At 32.1% G+C, this 19,487-nt stretch overlaps 1 protein-coding gene across 10 annotated transcripts in view; it reads left to right on the top strand.

The window, feature by feature from the left end:
* NBEA (neurobeachin) overlaps positions 1–19,487 on the top strand; it is a 681,254-nt gene that overhangs the window by 173,028 nt on the left and 488,739 nt on the right. For all 10 annotated transcript variants that reach the window (XM_058687599.1, XM_058687578.1, XM_058687548.1 and 7 more), the window contains 4 exons: positions 1,924–2,003; positions 2,724–2,786; positions 2,879–2,976; positions 6,698–6,790. In XM_058687599.1, the coding sequence (XP_058543582.1) occupies positions 1,924–2,003; positions 2,724–2,786; positions 2,879–2,976; positions 6,698–6,790 (334 nt within the window). The remainder of the gene's footprint in view (positions 1–1,923; positions 2,004–2,723; positions 2,787–2,878; positions 2,977–6,697; positions 6,791–19,487) is intronic.

Below are 19,487 nucleotides of genomic sequence, written 5' to 3'. Positions count from 1 at the left end.
TTATGCCTTTTCCTTACTTGAGGGCTTATTATTTTTTTTACTTGTGCTTTACCATTTTGCTATTTATGTATGGATTCCTAACCTATTGATTGTTTAGCTTCTGTATTTTATACAAATGGTACATTTGTGATTTGTTACATCACTTAATTTTATATTTGTAAGATACATCTTTTTTTGTAAAATATGGATCCGTATCATGTATATGCTTAAAACCCACACATATGTATGTATTTTTTCCAACATGCCCTTTACATTGTACAATATCTGACAATAGTAATTATAGCTAACATTTACTGAGTGCTTATGATTAAAATGGACCAGGGACTATTCTGATCCCTTTACATATGTTGATCTATTTAACCATTACAAAATATCCTATGACATAACCACGATTTTTATTCTTATCCTTACAGTAGAAAAAGAAACAACTGACACTTTCAGACAGTATAAAACTTTTCTAATTTCATTAAATGGAAGTAAGGGTATTATTACTAAGATAATGGCTGTCTCTACTGGGTTGGGATGGAGGATGTGATCAAGATGTAGCTTAGATAAGCTGAGGACTGGCGTGGGGTGAGGACTTCAGTGCACTGGAGCGAGCTGCTGTGCAGCCGGTTGTTAAATATTCAGGGATTTTACAACCTCGTTTTTAAACTATTAGTAGATTGATCTTGAATTCAGTCATGATGGGAGCACTTACACAGCAAAAATCAGAAATCTGCAATTATTTAATCTGATTTAAGTCAGGACCTCACCCCTCCACTCTTATGTAGTTCCTTTACCTGCACACCGGTTGTTACTGGCTTTCTTTGCCAGTTTGCTGTCAGTGTTCAGTATCTGGATCTACAAAGTGATTATACAGGTATTAATTCTGAACTCTTAATTAAGGTGTATGTTTACATCTTCTATATATGTGCTATATTTCACCATGAAAAAGAGTTGAAAAATTAATACTAAATATTGGTAAGGAAGGAAAAGGTAGCTTGTATCCTGTTGCCAGCAGTGGGGCAAAAAATGTAGAGTGCAGTCTGGGAAATGAGAAAGAGATTTCCTTCTCAAGAGTAGATGGAATGGATTATTTGATAATAATTTGCATGTAAATATTTATTGAGTGAATAAGATGTTATAAATTATACATAAAGTGATTTTTATTTTAAAACTTATGAAGAAGCTATGTAAATCCTCATTGCTTCAAGAAAGCTTTATGGTTCTAGCTACATACTTAAAGATATAATTTAATTATTACATTATATGTATGACATATATCATTGAATGTTCTCATTTATTGGTAATTAGATATTTGCAATTAATTACTTTGAAATTTAGATGTTATGATGAAATTAACGTGTACTGTAACTGTTCACATTCATTTATTCACTCATAAGCATTTATTGAGTGTCCACCATAATATGTATTTAGTATATTTAAGTCACATAGGAAAAAAAGCTGCAAAACAAACATTAGCATGTCACTTTTCTGTGCTTTATCATATAATGTGTGGGGTGAAATGGAGATGGTCTTTAAATGAAGACTGGTTTAATTGAAGATGAAAGAAATGTTAGGAAAACTTGGATTTGGGGGAAGAGGGAACCTATTAATAAAAGTAGGAAAAAAATATTTAATGTAAACACTTGATGATTATGCACTTATGAATGGATGATATTATAATTATTTAAAAAGTAATTCTTTCCTCCAAATCTCAAGTTTGGCGAATAATTTGAAATTGCCAAAATCTGAAAATAAATGCTTGGATCCTCTGATATAATTGAAATTATATAGCATTAATATTAACGAGTATTATAATAAATACAACTATTAAAGAATTCCATAGTGTTCCAACATAATTGCATTATGTTTGTTAAATATCGTGAGGTTTTTTTTTTTTTCCTTTTGTTTTTGTTTTTGTTTTCTGTTTTATTCTAGATGGTCCCCGGCCATCACAAAAAGAAATTATATCTCTACGGGCATTTATGCTACTTTTTCTGAAACAGCTCATACTAAAGGTAAAATAATTTTACATAATTTAGAATTTCAATATATTAAGTGTAAAAGAATTTTTGGCATAGTTTAAAATCAATATTGTAAAATTAGCAGTAGCTATCTTTAACTTATGAATAGCTTTTAACACTCTAAAGTAAATCTTACTGTTAACTTTTGTGAAACTTCACCTTTTGTTAATCCTTTTTTGAGATCCTCCATTCTAAGAGATATATCTGAAATGGAGAAGGAACATATGCATTAGAAATGAGCATAAAGTTTTTATTCCAGAAAACAGTCTGTATACCTGTTTGAGAAGTCTTACATTATATCTTTTATCACAGTAGGATTTTTAAAAGATTAAGATAAAGAGAAATGAAAAACAAAGGTAATATATGCACAATTGATATTATAAAGTTTTGCAGTAATTTGCATCATTTTAAGAAAAGAATAAATTCTTAGAAAATAGTAATATGAATACAGTTTAGATGATCACAATATACCAACTCTTGATAGTGGTGGTCAATCAAATCAGCAACTTCAAAAGACTACATACAGTGTTCCAAATATTTACTTATTTAACTCGAAATAATATAGTCTATGAATTATGAAGTATTTAAACATTTTAATGAAAACATCACTACTTTTAAATTGTTCACATTTTTTAAATGATCGTTTTGATGCCTGTCTTTAAAGTTTTAATTTTAGACTTAAAATTAAGTAATACACATTTTTTTAAAAATTAGGACCGAGGGGTCAAGGAAGATGAACTTCAGAGTATATTAAATTACCTACTTACCATGCATGAGGTAGGACATGGTCTGGGTCTTTGTCTTAATTATTTTATTCAAAGCAGTAGAATAAAATATTAACTATAGAAATATTGGTGATCCTTATGCAGGATGAAAATATTCATGATGTGTTACAGTTGCTAGTGGCTTTAATGTCAGAACATCCAGCCTCAATGATCCCAGCGTTTGATCAAAGAAATGGAATAAGGTATGATTATAATATTAGTATTATTAATAGACTTGAATTGAGTACAGTTTTGCTTCCTAGAATAACCCCTACTCTAGGAACTTTTGAATAAATACAGCAAAATCTCCTATACAAGAAGGGGATAAGTGGAGAAACTAGTATTGATCTTCTAATACTCAAGAAAACTGGTGAAATATATCAAGAATGGGTCTTGGGTCTCAAAAAGAGTAATTAAATTATTGCTGTAGTAAAGACTTTTCAAGTAGTGGGAAGAACAAATACATATGTATATATTTTTCAGGAAGAAAAAAGAGCATAGTATATTTCAGCAAAAGAGAGCACTAGAAAATTATATGAGTTTAGTCTCAAGAAATATATAGTGAACAGATTTGGAAGGTCCACATAATAGAAAGTTCAGATTTTACATTTTGTTGGTGACGAAATAAAATATTTTGAAAGGGGAACTGATTTGCTTAGAGTTCCATTTTGTTTTGATTTACAGTCAGCAGTGTGGAAAATGAACTGGAGAGGGATAAAACTGATGTAGCAAAAAGAGTAGAGAGATTATTTTATTCATCAGTATTGGGGATGATGGGTTAGGGCAGTGGCAATACAATTGGAACAAAAGGACAAAATTAAAAGAGATGAAGACTAACTTTAGTCAGAATGACTGTAAGTAATTATGTAGATAAGTGAAAAATAGTTCCTTGATTAGTATTCTTATGAACTTAACCTATACCCCAGGCCCTTAGGGATTCTCCTTTTTTATTTTTGTAAAGTCTTAATTATTAGAATGAAGAGGAAATGTAAGTTATGCCATATGCAACTCAGTGCGCTTCCACAGGTTATAAAAAGAATTTTGAAATAATATACCTGCCAAGGTATTTTATTAGCACATCTTTTATTTGGCCATTTATATCAGCAAGTGACAGTTTTCTAGATCAGAGAAAACAGTCACGTCATTTCTATGTGGCTGTCCTATTTGTAATATCAATAATACTTTTGAGTTTACAATGGAGTTGCTAATCTGTTTGAAGAAGATTACACGTTTAATTATTAACAACTACAAATATTTTCTTACTATGAGGTTGAATTATATAAAATTGCTGATACTTAACTGTTTACTAAATAAATAATGACAGTTTCATATGTTCCAACTTAATAATATCAGTTATACTTCTCTTCTTAAATTATATTTAGATTGAACAATTAGTATCCTTGACCTTAGATCCTAGTATCTGCTTTATTTATTATATTAATTGATTAATGAATTAATTGAAAATATCCTCCTCATCCCTGTGGATGATACCAACCTTAGATTGGTTAATATGAAATGCAGACATAGGATTTTTCATTACTTTGACATGGTAAAAATATGATCATACAAAGGAGAGAGTGGTTAGGTCTTTAGGGGAGTGAAATAGTAATTTAAATGTATAGTGTGAATGGAATGATTAGGCACAATGAATACCAAGACCTGGTTGCTCATGATTGACACCTGCTAAACGTGTCATATTGTCACCAATGTGTTCAAAACAATGACAGAGATGGAAGAATTTCTACTTCACTTTTTCCACTTGAAAATAATGTGGTGACTGTAGGCTTTGTTAAAAATATGGAAAAAGTAGGCTTATTCTATAGGACATTTAATGGTCTGTATCCTAGAAAGTAGGTACGTAAGGATAACAGTTACATATAAAATATTTTCTGGGGAAACTTCTGATTAATTATAATTTATACACACTAAGAAATGAATACCAAGAATGAATTTAATTTAAGTTTGGTGATATTTTAACTGACTTTAAGGAAGACCGTGTGAAATATGAAATACAACATTGAACTGAGTAGCTAAAAATGTGGTATTTTTATATCTGAAATTCTTTAAAGAAAAGAACAAATAAGTACTTATCTCAATATAGACAATATTCTGACTTAATATAGTAAGCTCAAACAGATGAATTAGGATTCACCTAATTATCGTATTATATTGCAAGTAGATTCATTAACTGATTTGTCAGTAAATTTCCTATTCATATTGTATTGCAAATCCACTGTTTGTTTCTTGTTTTGTAAGGAACACTTACTTATCTAGTTGTGAAGAAAATCCTATGTAATGTAGATGAATGATGGCCCTCGATGTTTCCATGTTTCACTTGTCAATCATAATTTCTGTTAGTCCTGGGTGGATCTTATGCCTTTGTTATACCTAAATTTGAAGTTATTTCTAGAAAATGGGAATTCTGTGGGAGTTTCTCGTTCCATGTCTGAAGCTAGTCACATTTTTAGGCTGTGAGCTTCTACTTCTGTTCTCAAGATTATTTTTTCTGTTGAAAGTTCTTTCTCACGATTTCCTGAATAGTTCTTTTCCTGACATGTATAACTTTCCTAGTCTCATACTTGTTCTTTTTTTTTTCCATTACTGATCTTTGTCTTTAAACATTCTAAAAATCAATTTCAGTGTAAATACGTATTTATTTAGGAACTTGAGGCTTTTGAAAAACTTCATCTTCTAAAGGAAATAGTTACCTCTAGAGTTTACCTAGTCTGTTCTTCAATTGAGTAACACACAAGTAAGAGGCAATATCAACAATATATTATTTTCTTTTTTAATAGTATAAGCCATTATTAAACATAAAACAGATGTCACTAGCTTTAAGTTATTTGTTTCCCTTTGTTAATGTTACTGAAATAATATAAAAATTGTACTGTATCTTCTAATACCAACTTTTTTGTTTGGCCTAGATTACTTCATTTTAAAAATATAAAATGACATTTTATTTTTCAAAAAGAATTTAATACAGTAAAGCATATCCCAATTTTATAGGCCCCACCACCACCTTCAAAGAACTTTCTTAAATTGTAGAATGAGTTTTAAAAGAATTATTACCCACTACTACCTTATAGAAAAAATACTTCTATGTTTTGAAGAAAACAAAAGACAAACATTTTTAGATATTTATAAATGTAATAATGAATATAGCCCTATTCTTATATAGTATATGAAGTGCCTCTATAGGTTAGGTTAGGTTAGGTTAGGTTAGGTGAGGTTTTGTGTTGCTAGCAGAGACTTTTTTGCTCCAAGTAACAGAAAAATTCTCAAACCGATTAAAGTAAAAACAGAATAATGCGTTTGTTATAGAAATCTCATTAGGATAAGAACAAGGAATTGGAAAGCTAGAAGGAAACAACTTTGCTTTCTCTGCTACTTCCTGTATGGTTGCTTTGTTCTTCCTTTTGTGTATAGACTCATCTATGTGAACAAAACAAGACTGCATTATCCTATTTTAAATACTTTTTTTATTCAGGAGCCCCCAAAGTGCTAGATATTGTTTCTCAGATCTCATTCCAAATGCTCAGAAAAGAGAAATAATTGGGCAACTATCTATCCATGATCCAATAAACAAGAAAAAAAGGTCATTATGTAGAAATGTCAGAGGCAGTTCTAATAGAAGGGGAAATGTGGCTTAACTAATCATGTATCTTAGAAAAAATGTCTTTTCAACATGCCTGGAAGGCAGTGCTTATAAGCAACGAATCACATTGAATGTTTGAGTATTTATTGGAAGACCAAGTTTATAGAAAAATTTGTAAAATATGATAATTTTTAATTTTTCCAAAGAATTTTAAATCCTGAGAGGTACTTTATATTTTTTATATTTATGGTTTGTTCGTAAAGTATATAGTGCTTCTATTTTTAATATTTGTAGGTGCTTAAAAGGTCGTTTATTTCTGTATTTTTTAGAGTAATCTACAAATTATTGGCCTCTAAAAGTGAAAGTATTTGGGTTCAAGCTCTGAAGGTTCTGGGATACTTTCTGAAGCATTTAGGTCACAAGTAAGTTGATGTTTTTCATAATGAATTGTGAAAATATCTATTTAAATTGTATTTTTAGTAGTTTCGTATCTAATATAACATGAAATTTGACTTGAATAATCTTACAGTGGAAAAGAATAGCTTCCTATGATAAAAATTGTGAAAGTGTTTTATGAAAGCATGTTTATTAATAGTAGATTATAGAACAAATTCACAATTTAAGTAATATAGTTTATTTCTATTTGCTGAAGAAAATACTGTTCATCTTAAAGATGTAATAGCATATTTCATCAAATCAAATAAATTACATGGATATGATTTCAGTGAAAACTTTCGTGACACAGGGAATACAGTGTATATGAGAGCTGCTCTTTTGCTGACATGTTAAGTCATTATTATTTGTATTTTTTTCTAACATTGAGGCCTATGGATTATTTTTGTTATTTGAAGATCCTAGAATATTTTTTTCCCCCAAAGTCTAGAATTTAGATACTGTCACTTGCTGATATAATGAGTATTCTTCATATTATGTTGTCCAGTGCAAAATTATTCTTTATAAAATCCATTTTCTATACAAATGAGCCCAACAGGGTATCATTTAACTATTGCTAGATATGCAGCTCCTCTCAGAACCTCACTGTTGTCATTTCATTTTGGTATTTAAATTTTCAGAGAGTTTATTGATAACACTGATGAAAACTACATACGATCTAGGTAAAACGTCTCAAACATGCTAAATAGTCTGGAAGAGTAGATATTATTTTTATTTTGGTACCAAATTGATAGTCAAGTAAGTGGAAATAGACATATTATAAATATAGGGAATAGTTCACCAAAACCAGGATTGTAGGAAGGAGTTATACATATTTGAGGAACTGTAAATGTGTATTAGTTGATTGAATACTGAGACTGAGAAGCATCTGTACTTTTAATATTAAGAGAAAAGGACTGCTCATTTAACTTTGGTTAAGTAAGAGAAATTGACTAGGAGACATTAAAGGATTCTAGCCCTAGAGGCAACCTCTTAAAAATTGTTAAGAAGACACATTGAAAAATATAGAAATGTGGAAAACTTAAGCAAAACTAACCAACAGAGGGGCACCTGGGTGGGTTAGTTGGTTAAGCCTTGACTCTTGGTTTTGGCTCAGGTCATGATCCCACAGTTTGTGGGATCGAGCCCCACATCGGGCTTTGTGCTGACAGCATGGAGCCTCCTTTGAATTCTCTTCTCTCTCCTTTCCCTCTCTCTCTGCCCCTTGCCAGCTCATGCTCTCTCTCTCTCTCTCTCTCTCTCTCTCTCTCTCTCTCTGAATCTCTCTCTCTCAGAATAAATGAAAAAATTAACAAATCTTAAAAAAAAATAAAAAAACTAACCAGCAGATAAGAACACTCACTGGAAAATTATTGCTATAGAATACATAATAATTGCAATTATTAAATTGGTAAATAATTGCAATTATTAAATTAGCAAATTAGAAATTTACCATAAGTTTAAAAAGTAAGATATGAATTGCTGCTGAGGAAGGAGTACTACTAAGCAGAATTTCATGAAGTTAGAAGACATGGTAGGATAACACAGAAGTGTTGGATCATAGACTAACAGAACTTTGGAGGAAAGTTTCTATTTTATTTTTATTGAAGAAAAAAACTTCCATACAAATAAAAACGAAATCAGAAGAAACTCAAAGGAAGATGAACTATGTGGTTGGCATACTAAAATACACAGAAGATAAAAATGAAAACAAGGCAAATAATATGAGAAATTTAAGAAATATAGTAAGAGTTTAGAAGAATTAGAGAGAAAATGATTGCTATAGAAAGTATGGAAGTTCCAGTAGTGGCCTAAATTGAATTTCCAACTAAGAAAAGCAGAACAGTGGAACTAAACAAATATTTAAAGCTGTAATTCAGTGAAGTCCTAATATAAGATTTTAGCATCCATTTTAAAAGATCATTCTGAGTACCAGGGAGAATTTTCCTAGAATGGTCAGCACAAAAGTATACTATTGGTCTTAAATATTAGTCTTAAATCACCTATTTTAAGAAAAATTCAATTGATCACAATAATAAAAACCCAGATCTATGTGCAAGAAACATACAAAAATAAAGTGATTTAGAAAGGCGGAAAATTAAAGGATAACTAAAGGTTATACCACCTGCATACAAGTGAGGAAAACAGGAATCATCTTAATATTGGACAAATTAGAAGTCAAGCCGAAAAGCAATAAATAACATAAAGAAGGATACATAATGTTACAGGGTGAAACTTTCATAAAAAAGAAATTATGGGATAAATAATACAATTACTAAAACAAAGTTTAATTCACCTATCTTGGTTCATAAAAAAATCCAGGGGGAAAGTAATCTAAATAGTAAGGTAAATCTGATTAATATAGTTTGAAATCTGTACCATGTTAACATGGAACATTTATAAAAATTTGACATCAAAGTAGTATACATCAAAGAAGAATTCTAAAACATAAAGACAAAACAGACAATATTCTTTTAATAAAACACAGTAAAATTAGAAAATAGGAACAAAGTCAGAAACCAAAGTTTCTTCTACCTAGAAATTTAAAGTTTATTAAACAATTTTTGTGTCAATGAGAAAATACAAACAGCAGAATTTTTTTCAATATTTTATTAAAATTATTTTATTTATTTTATTTTATTTTAATTTAATTTAATTTTATTTTATTTTATTTTATTTTATTTTATTTTATTTTATTTTATTTTATTTTTTTATCATGAGTGTACTCTTTAATCCCCATCCCCTATTTCTCCCATCTCCCCACATACCCTCTGGTAACCATCTGCTTATTCTCTATAGTTAAGAGTCTGTTTCTTGGTTTGTCTCTCTCTTTTTTTTTTTCCTTTGCTTGTTTGTTTTGTTTCTTTTTTTAAAATTTTTTTTTTTTTAACATTTATTTATTTTTGAGACAGAGAGAGACAGAGCATGAATGGGGGAGGGTCAGAGAGAGAGGGAGACACAGAATCGGAAGCAGGCTCCAGGCTCTGAGCTGTCAGCACAGAGCCCGACGCGGGGCTCAAACTCACGGACCGTGAGATCATGACCTGAGCCGAAGTCGGACGCTTAACCGACCAAGCCACCCAGGCGCCCCATGTTTCTTAAATTCCACATATGGATGAGGTCATATAGTATTTGTCTTTCTCTTAGCATTTTGCTTAGCATTATTTTGCTTAGCATTATACTCTCTAGCCCTATTTATATTGTTGCAAATGGCAAGATTTCATTCTTTTTTATGATAATATCGACAATATTATTCACAATATTATCACAATAATATTCCATTGTGTTTCTATACCACATCTTCTTTATCCATTCATCTGTCAATGGACTGGGCTGTTTCTATAGATTGGCTATTATAAATAATGTTGCAATAACCATAGGGGTGCATATATCCGTTTGAATTATGTTTTTGTATTTTGGGGGTAAATACCCAGTAGCACAATTCCTAGATCATTGGGTAGTTCTATTTTTAATTTTTTGAGGAACCTCTATGCTGTTTTCCATAGTGGCTACACCAATTTGCATTCCCATCAGCAGTGCAAGAGGGTTCCTTTTTCTCCATATTCTCACCAACCCTAATGAGGTGATATTTCATTGTAGTTTTGATTTACATTTCCCTGATAATGAGTGGTATTGAGTATCTTTTCATGTGTTTGTTGGACATCTATATGTCTTCTTTGGAGAAATGTCTGTTCATGTTGTCTGCCCATTTTTAATTGGATTATTTGTTTCTTGGTATTGACGTATGTCAGTATTTATATATTTTGGATACTAATCCTTTTTCAGATATGTCATTTGCAAATATCTTCTCCCAGTCTGTAGGCTACCTTTTAGTTTTATTGGCTGTTTCCCTTGCTCTGCAGAAACATTTTAGTTTGACGTGATCCCAGTAGTTTATGTTGGCTTGCCTCAAGAAACATATCTAGAAAAATGTTGCTATGGCTGATGGTGAAAGATTACTGCCTATGCTCTCTTGTAGGAATTTTACGGTTTCACATTTAGATCTTTAATCAGTTTTCATTTGTATTTGTGTATGGGGAGAGATATTGGTCTGGTTTCATTCTTTTGCAGGTGGCTGTCCAGTTTTCCACACACCATTTGTTGAAAAGACTGTCAGTTTCCCATTGAATATTCAGTCCTTTGTTGAAGATTACAAAATCATTGTGCAGAAATCTGTTGCATCCCTATACACTCATAATGAAGTAGCAGAAAGTGAAATTGAGAAAACAGTTCCTTTTACAACTGAACTAAAAACAATAAAATGTTTAGGAATAAACCTAACTTAAGAGGTGAAAGATCCATATTCTGAAAACTGTCAGGGGTGCGTGGGTGGCTCAGTTGGTTAAGCGTCCGACTTCAGCTCAGGTCATGATCTCGCAGTTTGTGGGTTTGTGCCCCATGTCAGGCTCTGTGCTGTCAGCTCAGAACCTGGAGCCTGCTTCAGATTCTGTGTCTCCCTCTCCCTCTCCGCCTGTCTTCCACTCATGGTCTGTCTCTCTCTGTCTCTCAAAAATATGTAAATGTTAAAAAAAATTGAAAATTATAAAACACCGATGAAAGAAATTTAAGAATACACAAAGAAATAAGACATTCCATGCTTATGAATTGGGAGAACATATAATGTTAAAATGTCCGTATGATCCAATGCAACTTACAAATTTAATGCAATCCCTATCAAAATACCAATAGCATTTTGCACAGAACTAGGACAGACAATCCTAAAATTTGTATGGAAAACAGTCTTGAAAAAGAAAAATAAAACTGGAGGTATTGTAATTCCAGATTTCAAGTTATATTACAAAGTGGTAGTAATTAGTGGTGCCTGGGTGGCTCAGTCAGTTAAATATCCAACTCTTGATTTTGGCTCAGGTCATGATCTCATGGGATCAAGCCCCGCATTGGGCTCTGTGCTGATAACGCAGAACCTGCTTGAGATTCTCTCCCTCCCTCTCTCTTAGCCCCCTCTCCACTTGTGCATGCATGTGCATGCTCGCGCTCTCTCTCTCTCTCTCTCTCTCTCTCTCTCTCTCTCTCTCTCTTTCAATAAATAAATAAAAGGGGTGGCTTAGTCAGTCGAGCATCCGACTTCAGCTTGGGTCATGATCTTGCGGTTCATAAGTTTGAGCCCCACATCGGGCTTGCTGCTGTCAGCACGGAGCCTGTTTTGGATCCTCTGTCCCCTTCTCTATCTCCTCCTTCCCTGCTTGCACTCTCTCTCTCAAAAATAAAACATTTAAAATAAAATTAAAATAAATAGACATTTAGTAAAAAAAAAATAAAGTGGTAGTAATTAAAACAGTATGGTACTGGCATAAAAAGTAGACACACAGATCAGTGGAATAAAACAAAAAACTCAGAAATAAACCCACAATTATATGGACAAATAACAGAATTTAAAAAAAAAACTTCACAAACCTATGAGATACAGCCCAGGAAGTGTTTAGAAGAATATCCGTAGTTATACAGCAATAAAAAGAAAATACAGAGACAAATAATTAAAATGTCTAAGTTAGGAAAAGAATAACCAAATAAATGGAAGAAAGTAATTAATAAATAGACAAGTAGGAATATCATGATTTGGGATACAAAAAGTCATTTAAAAAGCTAGTTTTTTTTGTTTGTTTTTTTAATATTTTTTTTCAACGTTTTTTATTTTTATTTTTGGGACAGAGAGAGACAGAGCATGAACGGGGGAGGGGCAGAGAGAGAGGGAGACACAGAATCGGAAACAGGCTCCAGGCTCCGAGCCATCAGCCCAGAGCCTGACGCGGGGCTGGAACTCACGGACCGCGAGATCGTGACCTGGCTGAAGTCGGACGCCCAACCGACTGCGCCACCCAGGTGCCCCAAAAGCTAGTTTTTTTTAAACTCATGACATAAATGGATGTCATCATTAAGCAACTTAATAAAGGACAAAAATATGAATGTATAAAATAAATTATAATTTCCATAATTAATATAAAAACTGAAGAAATTAAAAGAATTTTACATGATCATTTTGTACAACTTTCCCTAGAAACTGGTAAGACAACCTAGTAGAAAAAGGGGGAAAGGATAGGCATGAATGGTCAGCTTATAGAGGAGAATATGCATGGCAAAAAAATATTTAAAAAGAAGGGAGTCCTACTGGTGTAAGGGAAATATATCCTAAAACTAAATTTTTCACATATTAGACATAATTTTTCACATATTAGATTGACAGAATTCTCAAAATTCCACATCCTGTCTTTGTTAGCAAGGTTGTTGTGGGGAGCAAGCATTCTCGCACATCAGAACTTGAATTAGTATAGTCCCATTTAGAGTGAAGTGTTAATTTTGATGAATGTTGAAATTACAAATACATATAGTTTTTAACACAGCAGTTTATCTCTTGTACACATGTGAAATAATGATTCTTCAGAGGTACTCGTTGTGTTGTTTATATTTGTAAGGGTTAAGAGAAATCTTAAATTTCTATTAATAGGGGATTTGCTAAAAAAATGATGGTTTATTCATTAAATGGAATACCATGCAGTTGTAAAACAAAACTGTTAAGTCTCAGTATATTAATATCACAACTAAATTGTTACATGATTAAAAACAAATAGTATAGATAAGTGTTTATTTGATTTAATTTTGTATAAAAAAGAGGATATAAGTATATAATAGTTTCTATATTACATTAAGAAAATCTAGTAGAATATGTAAGAAACAAGAAATTACAAACAGTGGCTCCTTATGGGGAATTGGTACATGTACATACATACATACATACATACATACATACACATATATATATACACACACACATACATATATATGTGTGTGTGTATGTGTGTGAATATATATATATACACACACATATATGTATATATATATACACATATATATGTGTATGTGCATATATATGTGCATATATATATACACATACACATATATATATATATGTGTGTGTGTATATATATATATATACACACATACATACATACATACATAAAATTCATTGGCTGTCAAGTTGGACTGCATTGGTTTGGATCCTGGCTTAGCCACACATTTTTTGAATGGTTTTGGAAATATCCTTGAGCCTCAGTTTTTATCCTACATGAGTAAAACTATACTCCTTTCTCACTGAGTTTTAAGGATAAATGATACAGTAGATTTAAAAGAGTTAATCACAGTACATTGCAATATGATGCTTTAAATATTTGGCAAAAAGGTAATAGGTGCAATTTAACCTGTAATTCTGGTAAAAACAGGTCATATCTTAAGTATAATAAGATATTTATCTTAAGTATAAAATTTAAACATGAAATACTAGTATCATTTAGATCAGTAGATAAGTATTTCTACTATATTATTACTATTATTGTTCAAGATTTGAAACAAATAAAACACATAATTATTAGGGAGGAGGAAATAATGTTTGTAAAGGCTTTGATTATATACCTCAAAACCTGAGAAAATCGTCTCTAAAACTGTTAAGAAATGAAATGTCACCCAAACTCAGTGTCTTATTTGTGTCTGGCAGTGAATCTGAGTTGGGTCCATGAATGAAGCTAAACTGAAGACTGGTGCATTGGTCCTTTGCAATGCCTAGTTTATAATTTCTGTCAAGTGCCTGGGATATAGGTTGTGAGATAATCCATATACTTTGTCAGCTGAAGTAGAGATAGGTTTGATATCCATCATTAAAATTGAGAAGTCTGTTCCAAATAATATATACACAGCTACTCCTTCCTCCTGAAGATGGAACTCAAATAAATCCTCTCTACTTGAGTGTGAGATGGACTTGCTGGGTTTTTTCCAAAGGATAGTGAAACCTGGCAGTGATTTCCCCTATTGATTAAGGCTGACATCAACAGTTCTGTATCATGTTGATATCATGTATTCCCTGATATGATGTAATGAGAAAGGCACTTCATCTCTGTGGTATTCTTCTAAAAGTAATAATAATAATCCCAGTCTAGTCCAGAGAAAGTATCATATATCCCCAAATTGAGGGATATTCTACAAAATACTTGACCAATACTCTGCAAAACTGTCAAAGGGCATGAGAAACAAGGAACAGGAAAACTGCTGCAGAGCAGAGGAGTTTAAGGAGATATGATGACTAAATGAAAGGTGGTATTCTGGATTGGGTCCTGAACAGAAAAAGGACATTAGGGAAAACGGGTAAAATATTAATAAAAGTCTGTAGTTTAGTTAAAACGTTATACTTATGTTGATTTCTTAGTTTTGACATATGTATCATGATTAGATAAGATATTAACATATGGGGAAGTTGGGTAAATAATATATGGGTACTGTCTGTACTATCTTTTCAACATTTCTGTAAATCTTAAAAATTTTCAAAATAAAAAGCTATATGAAACTGAAAAACTTAACTTGGGTGTATGCCTCAATAGAAAGCCAAACTGTTCTTTCATGGAAGTGGTCTGATTATAGTTATCCTCAGAACAGAATCTAACAAATCATTCAAATAGATGATCAAAATGCCTAAACGGCTGTACTGTAATACAACTATGATAATTTTAGCTTATAAAAATTTAAAAGCCTATGTTATTGAATGTTCATTGTGGAAATAAAAATTCTCAACCAAGTATATTTGTCTGATGTCTTAACTTCAAACCCTGTAATTTCTGGGTGAATTCTCCAAGTTAATCACACTCTGAATGAATCAGCTTGCTGTGTGTAGTGTTGACTACAGGCCTGAGAGTTATATACTGACAGTTGTTTTAACCTAATGGTTTCTTTTTCAACTAGTTGAAATTATCCAGTTTTTCTGGCAGAACCAATTGTCTGTTAACAAAAAGTAGTGATGTAGGTTCTGGGAGTATGAGAGGTGGAAAGAAGTTTCCTTCCCATATATTTTCAACATCTAACCTATTGGCTTTCTTCAGGCAAATGTTGGTTCCTTTGTGTACCTGGGGTAGCAGCAGAGAAAACAAGACAACTGGTGAGGGGTTTTCTCTCCCATGGGAATGACAGGCAGCTGAAGAATTATGTTAGAAGCCTAAAGAAAAGACTAAAAAGCAGCAAATTTTGAGAGATCATTTTTCTGTCAAAGATCTCTGCCTCTTACTTTCTCTCCTTTGCACCCCCCTCCCTCCTGAGAGGTGTTAACATTGGCTTCTATGTAAGTGACCACCAGAAGGCCAAGAAGTATCTGAAATGATGGGTTGAATCTTCCCTGTCCTTGAATTTGTGGGAGTGCAGGAATATTGGGATGCCACAATGCTGGCTCCAGGACTTAACAACAAGCTAGGTTTTATACTACAGATCAGTATACTTAGGTGGTCCTCTACCTTACAGCACCTGCAGGGATCCCATCATGTGAAATCCACAGCAGTGAGATCTGACCTCAACTGTGTAAAAAAGAAAAATAACAACTCATTAAAGGCTAGTAGCCAGAGACAGGAGATAAAAGAGAGTCCTCAAACTACGTACTCAATGAAATAGAACTAGGGGAGGGGGCTATGGTGGAATCTTTGAATTTTATTTTTAAGAAGAGCATTTAAGATTCAAGTAGGGAACCAAAAATAATATTCTGCCTCGTTAGCTCATGATTTGTTTTCCAGTCCATCCAAATTAGTGGACTGTAAGTTCCCAAAGCATGGGTCCAAAAATAGAAAGAGAAAAGATAAAGAATATAGGAGACTAAACATGTGAATAAGAATTCTTATAGGAGAAAAATAGTGGGTAAAACGATAGCCTGAAATACTTTGTACTACTAGAAACTTAGAAAGTTTGAATAAAATACAACAGAAATCCTTTCAGATGTATAGCTGAGCACACAAAAGTAGTTAAATTCTCATATGCCAAAAATGAAAATCAAACATAATGGGAGAAATAATTCTTAAGAAACAAGGTAATATTAAAACAAACCATGAAGCTTTAAAAAAATCACAGTAACTTCTGGAAATTAAAAGGTAGTAATTAAAATTAACTCCATGGACATGTTAAACAGATGAGATAAAACTTAAGAAAGAATTGGTGAGCTGAAAGATAACAATGAAGAAATTACCCAGAATGTAGCATCAAGAGACAAAGATGACAAATAAGAAAGGAGGTTAAGAGATGGAAAAAGAATGAAAGTTTTCATAGAATAAAATACCCAGGAATGAATTTAACCAAGGATACAAAAGATCTACAAACAAAACTAAAACTAAACTAAACTAAAAGTAAAACTAAAACTGAAAACTAAAAATATGCTTGATTAGCATATTCATTATTCTCAAACACACACAAAATATAAAACTTGTCAGTGGAAGTCATAAAATTGTCCAAAATGTAAATAAATTGTCATAAAGATGACTTGTCACCCACAATTCAATTAAGAAATCACTGATAAAAATCAAACTAATACAATGGAAATGTACATATTGTAAATAACTCATAACAAGAAATTACTGTACACATTATAAAGTGTTTAGAATCAAAACTGAGAATTTTGTGTATTTACACTTCTGAGAGTTGGCCTAAGTAGTATTGGAGGCAACTGATAGTCATAAATATTTATATTAAAAAAAGAAAGGTGGTGGGGCGCCTGGGTGGCTCAGTCGGTTGAGCGTCCGACTTCGGCTCAGGTCATGATCTCGCGGCTTGTGAGTTTGAGCCCCGCGTCAGGTTTTGTGCTGACAGCTCGGAGCCTGGAGCCTGCTTCAGATTCTGTGTCCCTCTCTCGCTCTGCCCCTCCCTCGCTCATGCTCTGTCTGTCTCTCTCTCAGGGATAAATAAAACATTTTTTAAAAATTAAAAATAAAGCGTTTGCCTTTTCCCCCCTAGGTTTTTAATTTTATGCTGAATGTAAGGATAGTTTAACATCAGAATATCCTTTAATATAATCTCCGTATTAACACATTGAAGAATAGCTATGTAATTACGCAAATGGATACAAACAATTTTGGGAAAATTCAGTATCCATTCATCATCCAAATTCCTAGGAAAGCAGGAATAGAAAATGATTTCTTTAACCTGATAAGGCCTGTCTACTTGGAAGTAACCATCGTCCTGTTTAGTAGTAAAATATTAGAAGCATTCCCCTTCAATAGCTACAAGTTAATGTAAGCCTGTTTTCACCAGCCCTATTCAAGATCATATTAAACAGTATACTGACATTCATAGAACAGTCAGCAAATTGTTTTAAGTGTAGAATATATAATGGGCTGGGCTATAAAACATAAAACAAGTTTCAATAAATTTAAAAGAATTGAGATCAAACAACATGTTTTCTTTGACCACAACAAAATTAAGTAAGAAATCAACAGCATAAAGAGCTTTGGTAAATTGCTTGATAGTAAGAACCCCTAGGTCAAAGAAATCTCAAAGCAAAATAGAAAATAGTTTGATTTGTATAAATCCACAACATACAACATATAACCAGAGCATATAACAACTAACTGAATTCTCATGCATTGCTGATGGGAATGTAAAATGCTCTAGCCATGTTCCAGAAGAGTTTTCTAATTTCTTAAAAAATGTAACACTTACCACATACCCTGGCATTTCCATGCTTGTGTACCTACTTGGGAGAAATGACGGCATATGTCCACAACTGGACTTGTGCATGGATGTTTTTAATACCATTATCCAGAATAGTTCAAAACTGGAAATAATCCAAAATTCCATTAATTAGTGAATGGATAAACAAAGTATCATATGTCCATACAATGGAATACCAATGCACAATTAAAAGGAAACAAACTACTGATGCACACTATGACATTAATGAGTCTTAAAAATCATTATGCTAAATGGAAGAGGCCTGGTGGAGAAGAGCACGTGTTACATGTTTTCATTCATATGAAATCTCCAGAATGCAGTTAGTGATTATTATATTGGGCTAGTGATGGGAGTGGGGATTGACTACAAGGCACAAGAGAATTTTTTAGGGTGATGAAAATGTTGGAACTGGAAATTGATGATAATTGCGTGACTCTATAAGGTTTTCAAATAATTACTAAATTATATACTTACATGAATTTTATGTTCATGTTGGTGAGAGAAGCTGCTGGTAAAATGCATTTACACTTTGATGGTACAAGTATGAATGTACATATTTTTGGAGGCAATAAATTGCAGAGAGTCTCATAAAATTAAATATAAATGCTTTTAACACCCATCATTTCAGTTACAAGAATTTATTCTAAGTAAATAGTCATGGATATGTACCCAAAGATTTACCTAAAAGGGCAAAGTTTTGTTCATGGTAGGAAAAAAAGTGGAAATAGCATCAATGTCAACAGTCATCAATGGGTGTAATGTGCTGCATACTTATTATATTTAATGACTGAAAATTCAAGACAGGATAACAGGAAAAAAAGTATAAATTACCTTATACAGAATTAGTTTCATCATATTGATATCATCTATATTATCACCATATTTATATGCATAGTCATTAATCTAGAAGAACATAAACTGATACTGTATAATGATTTTCTCTGAGTTATGGAAATTATGGGTTTCTTTTACCTTTGTCTTGTTTCAACATACTGTCTGAGTTTGTTACAAGAAGTATTCTTTGACTATCCAAAAAAAAAAAAAAAAAAAGGCTTGTTTATTTTGTGAAGAAGAAAATTGGATTATATTTTCATTGGGATGTTAGTAAGCTAATAAATGTATAATTTGTATGACATTAAAAGGTTACTCTTTTTTAAAAAAAGATTACATTCTTAATCCAAATGGACAGAAATTCTATAAAATTCA

This window comes from Neofelis nebulosa, chromosome 1 (genome assembly GCF_028018385.1).
Source record: "Neofelis nebulosa isolate mNeoNeb1 chromosome 1, mNeoNeb1.pri, whole genome shotgun sequence".
NCBI lineage: Eukaryota > Metazoa > Chordata > Mammalia > Carnivora > Felidae > Neofelis > Neofelis nebulosa.
Note: the sequence above shows the minus strand (reverse complement) of the source record. Positions and strands in the feature narration are given on the sequence as shown.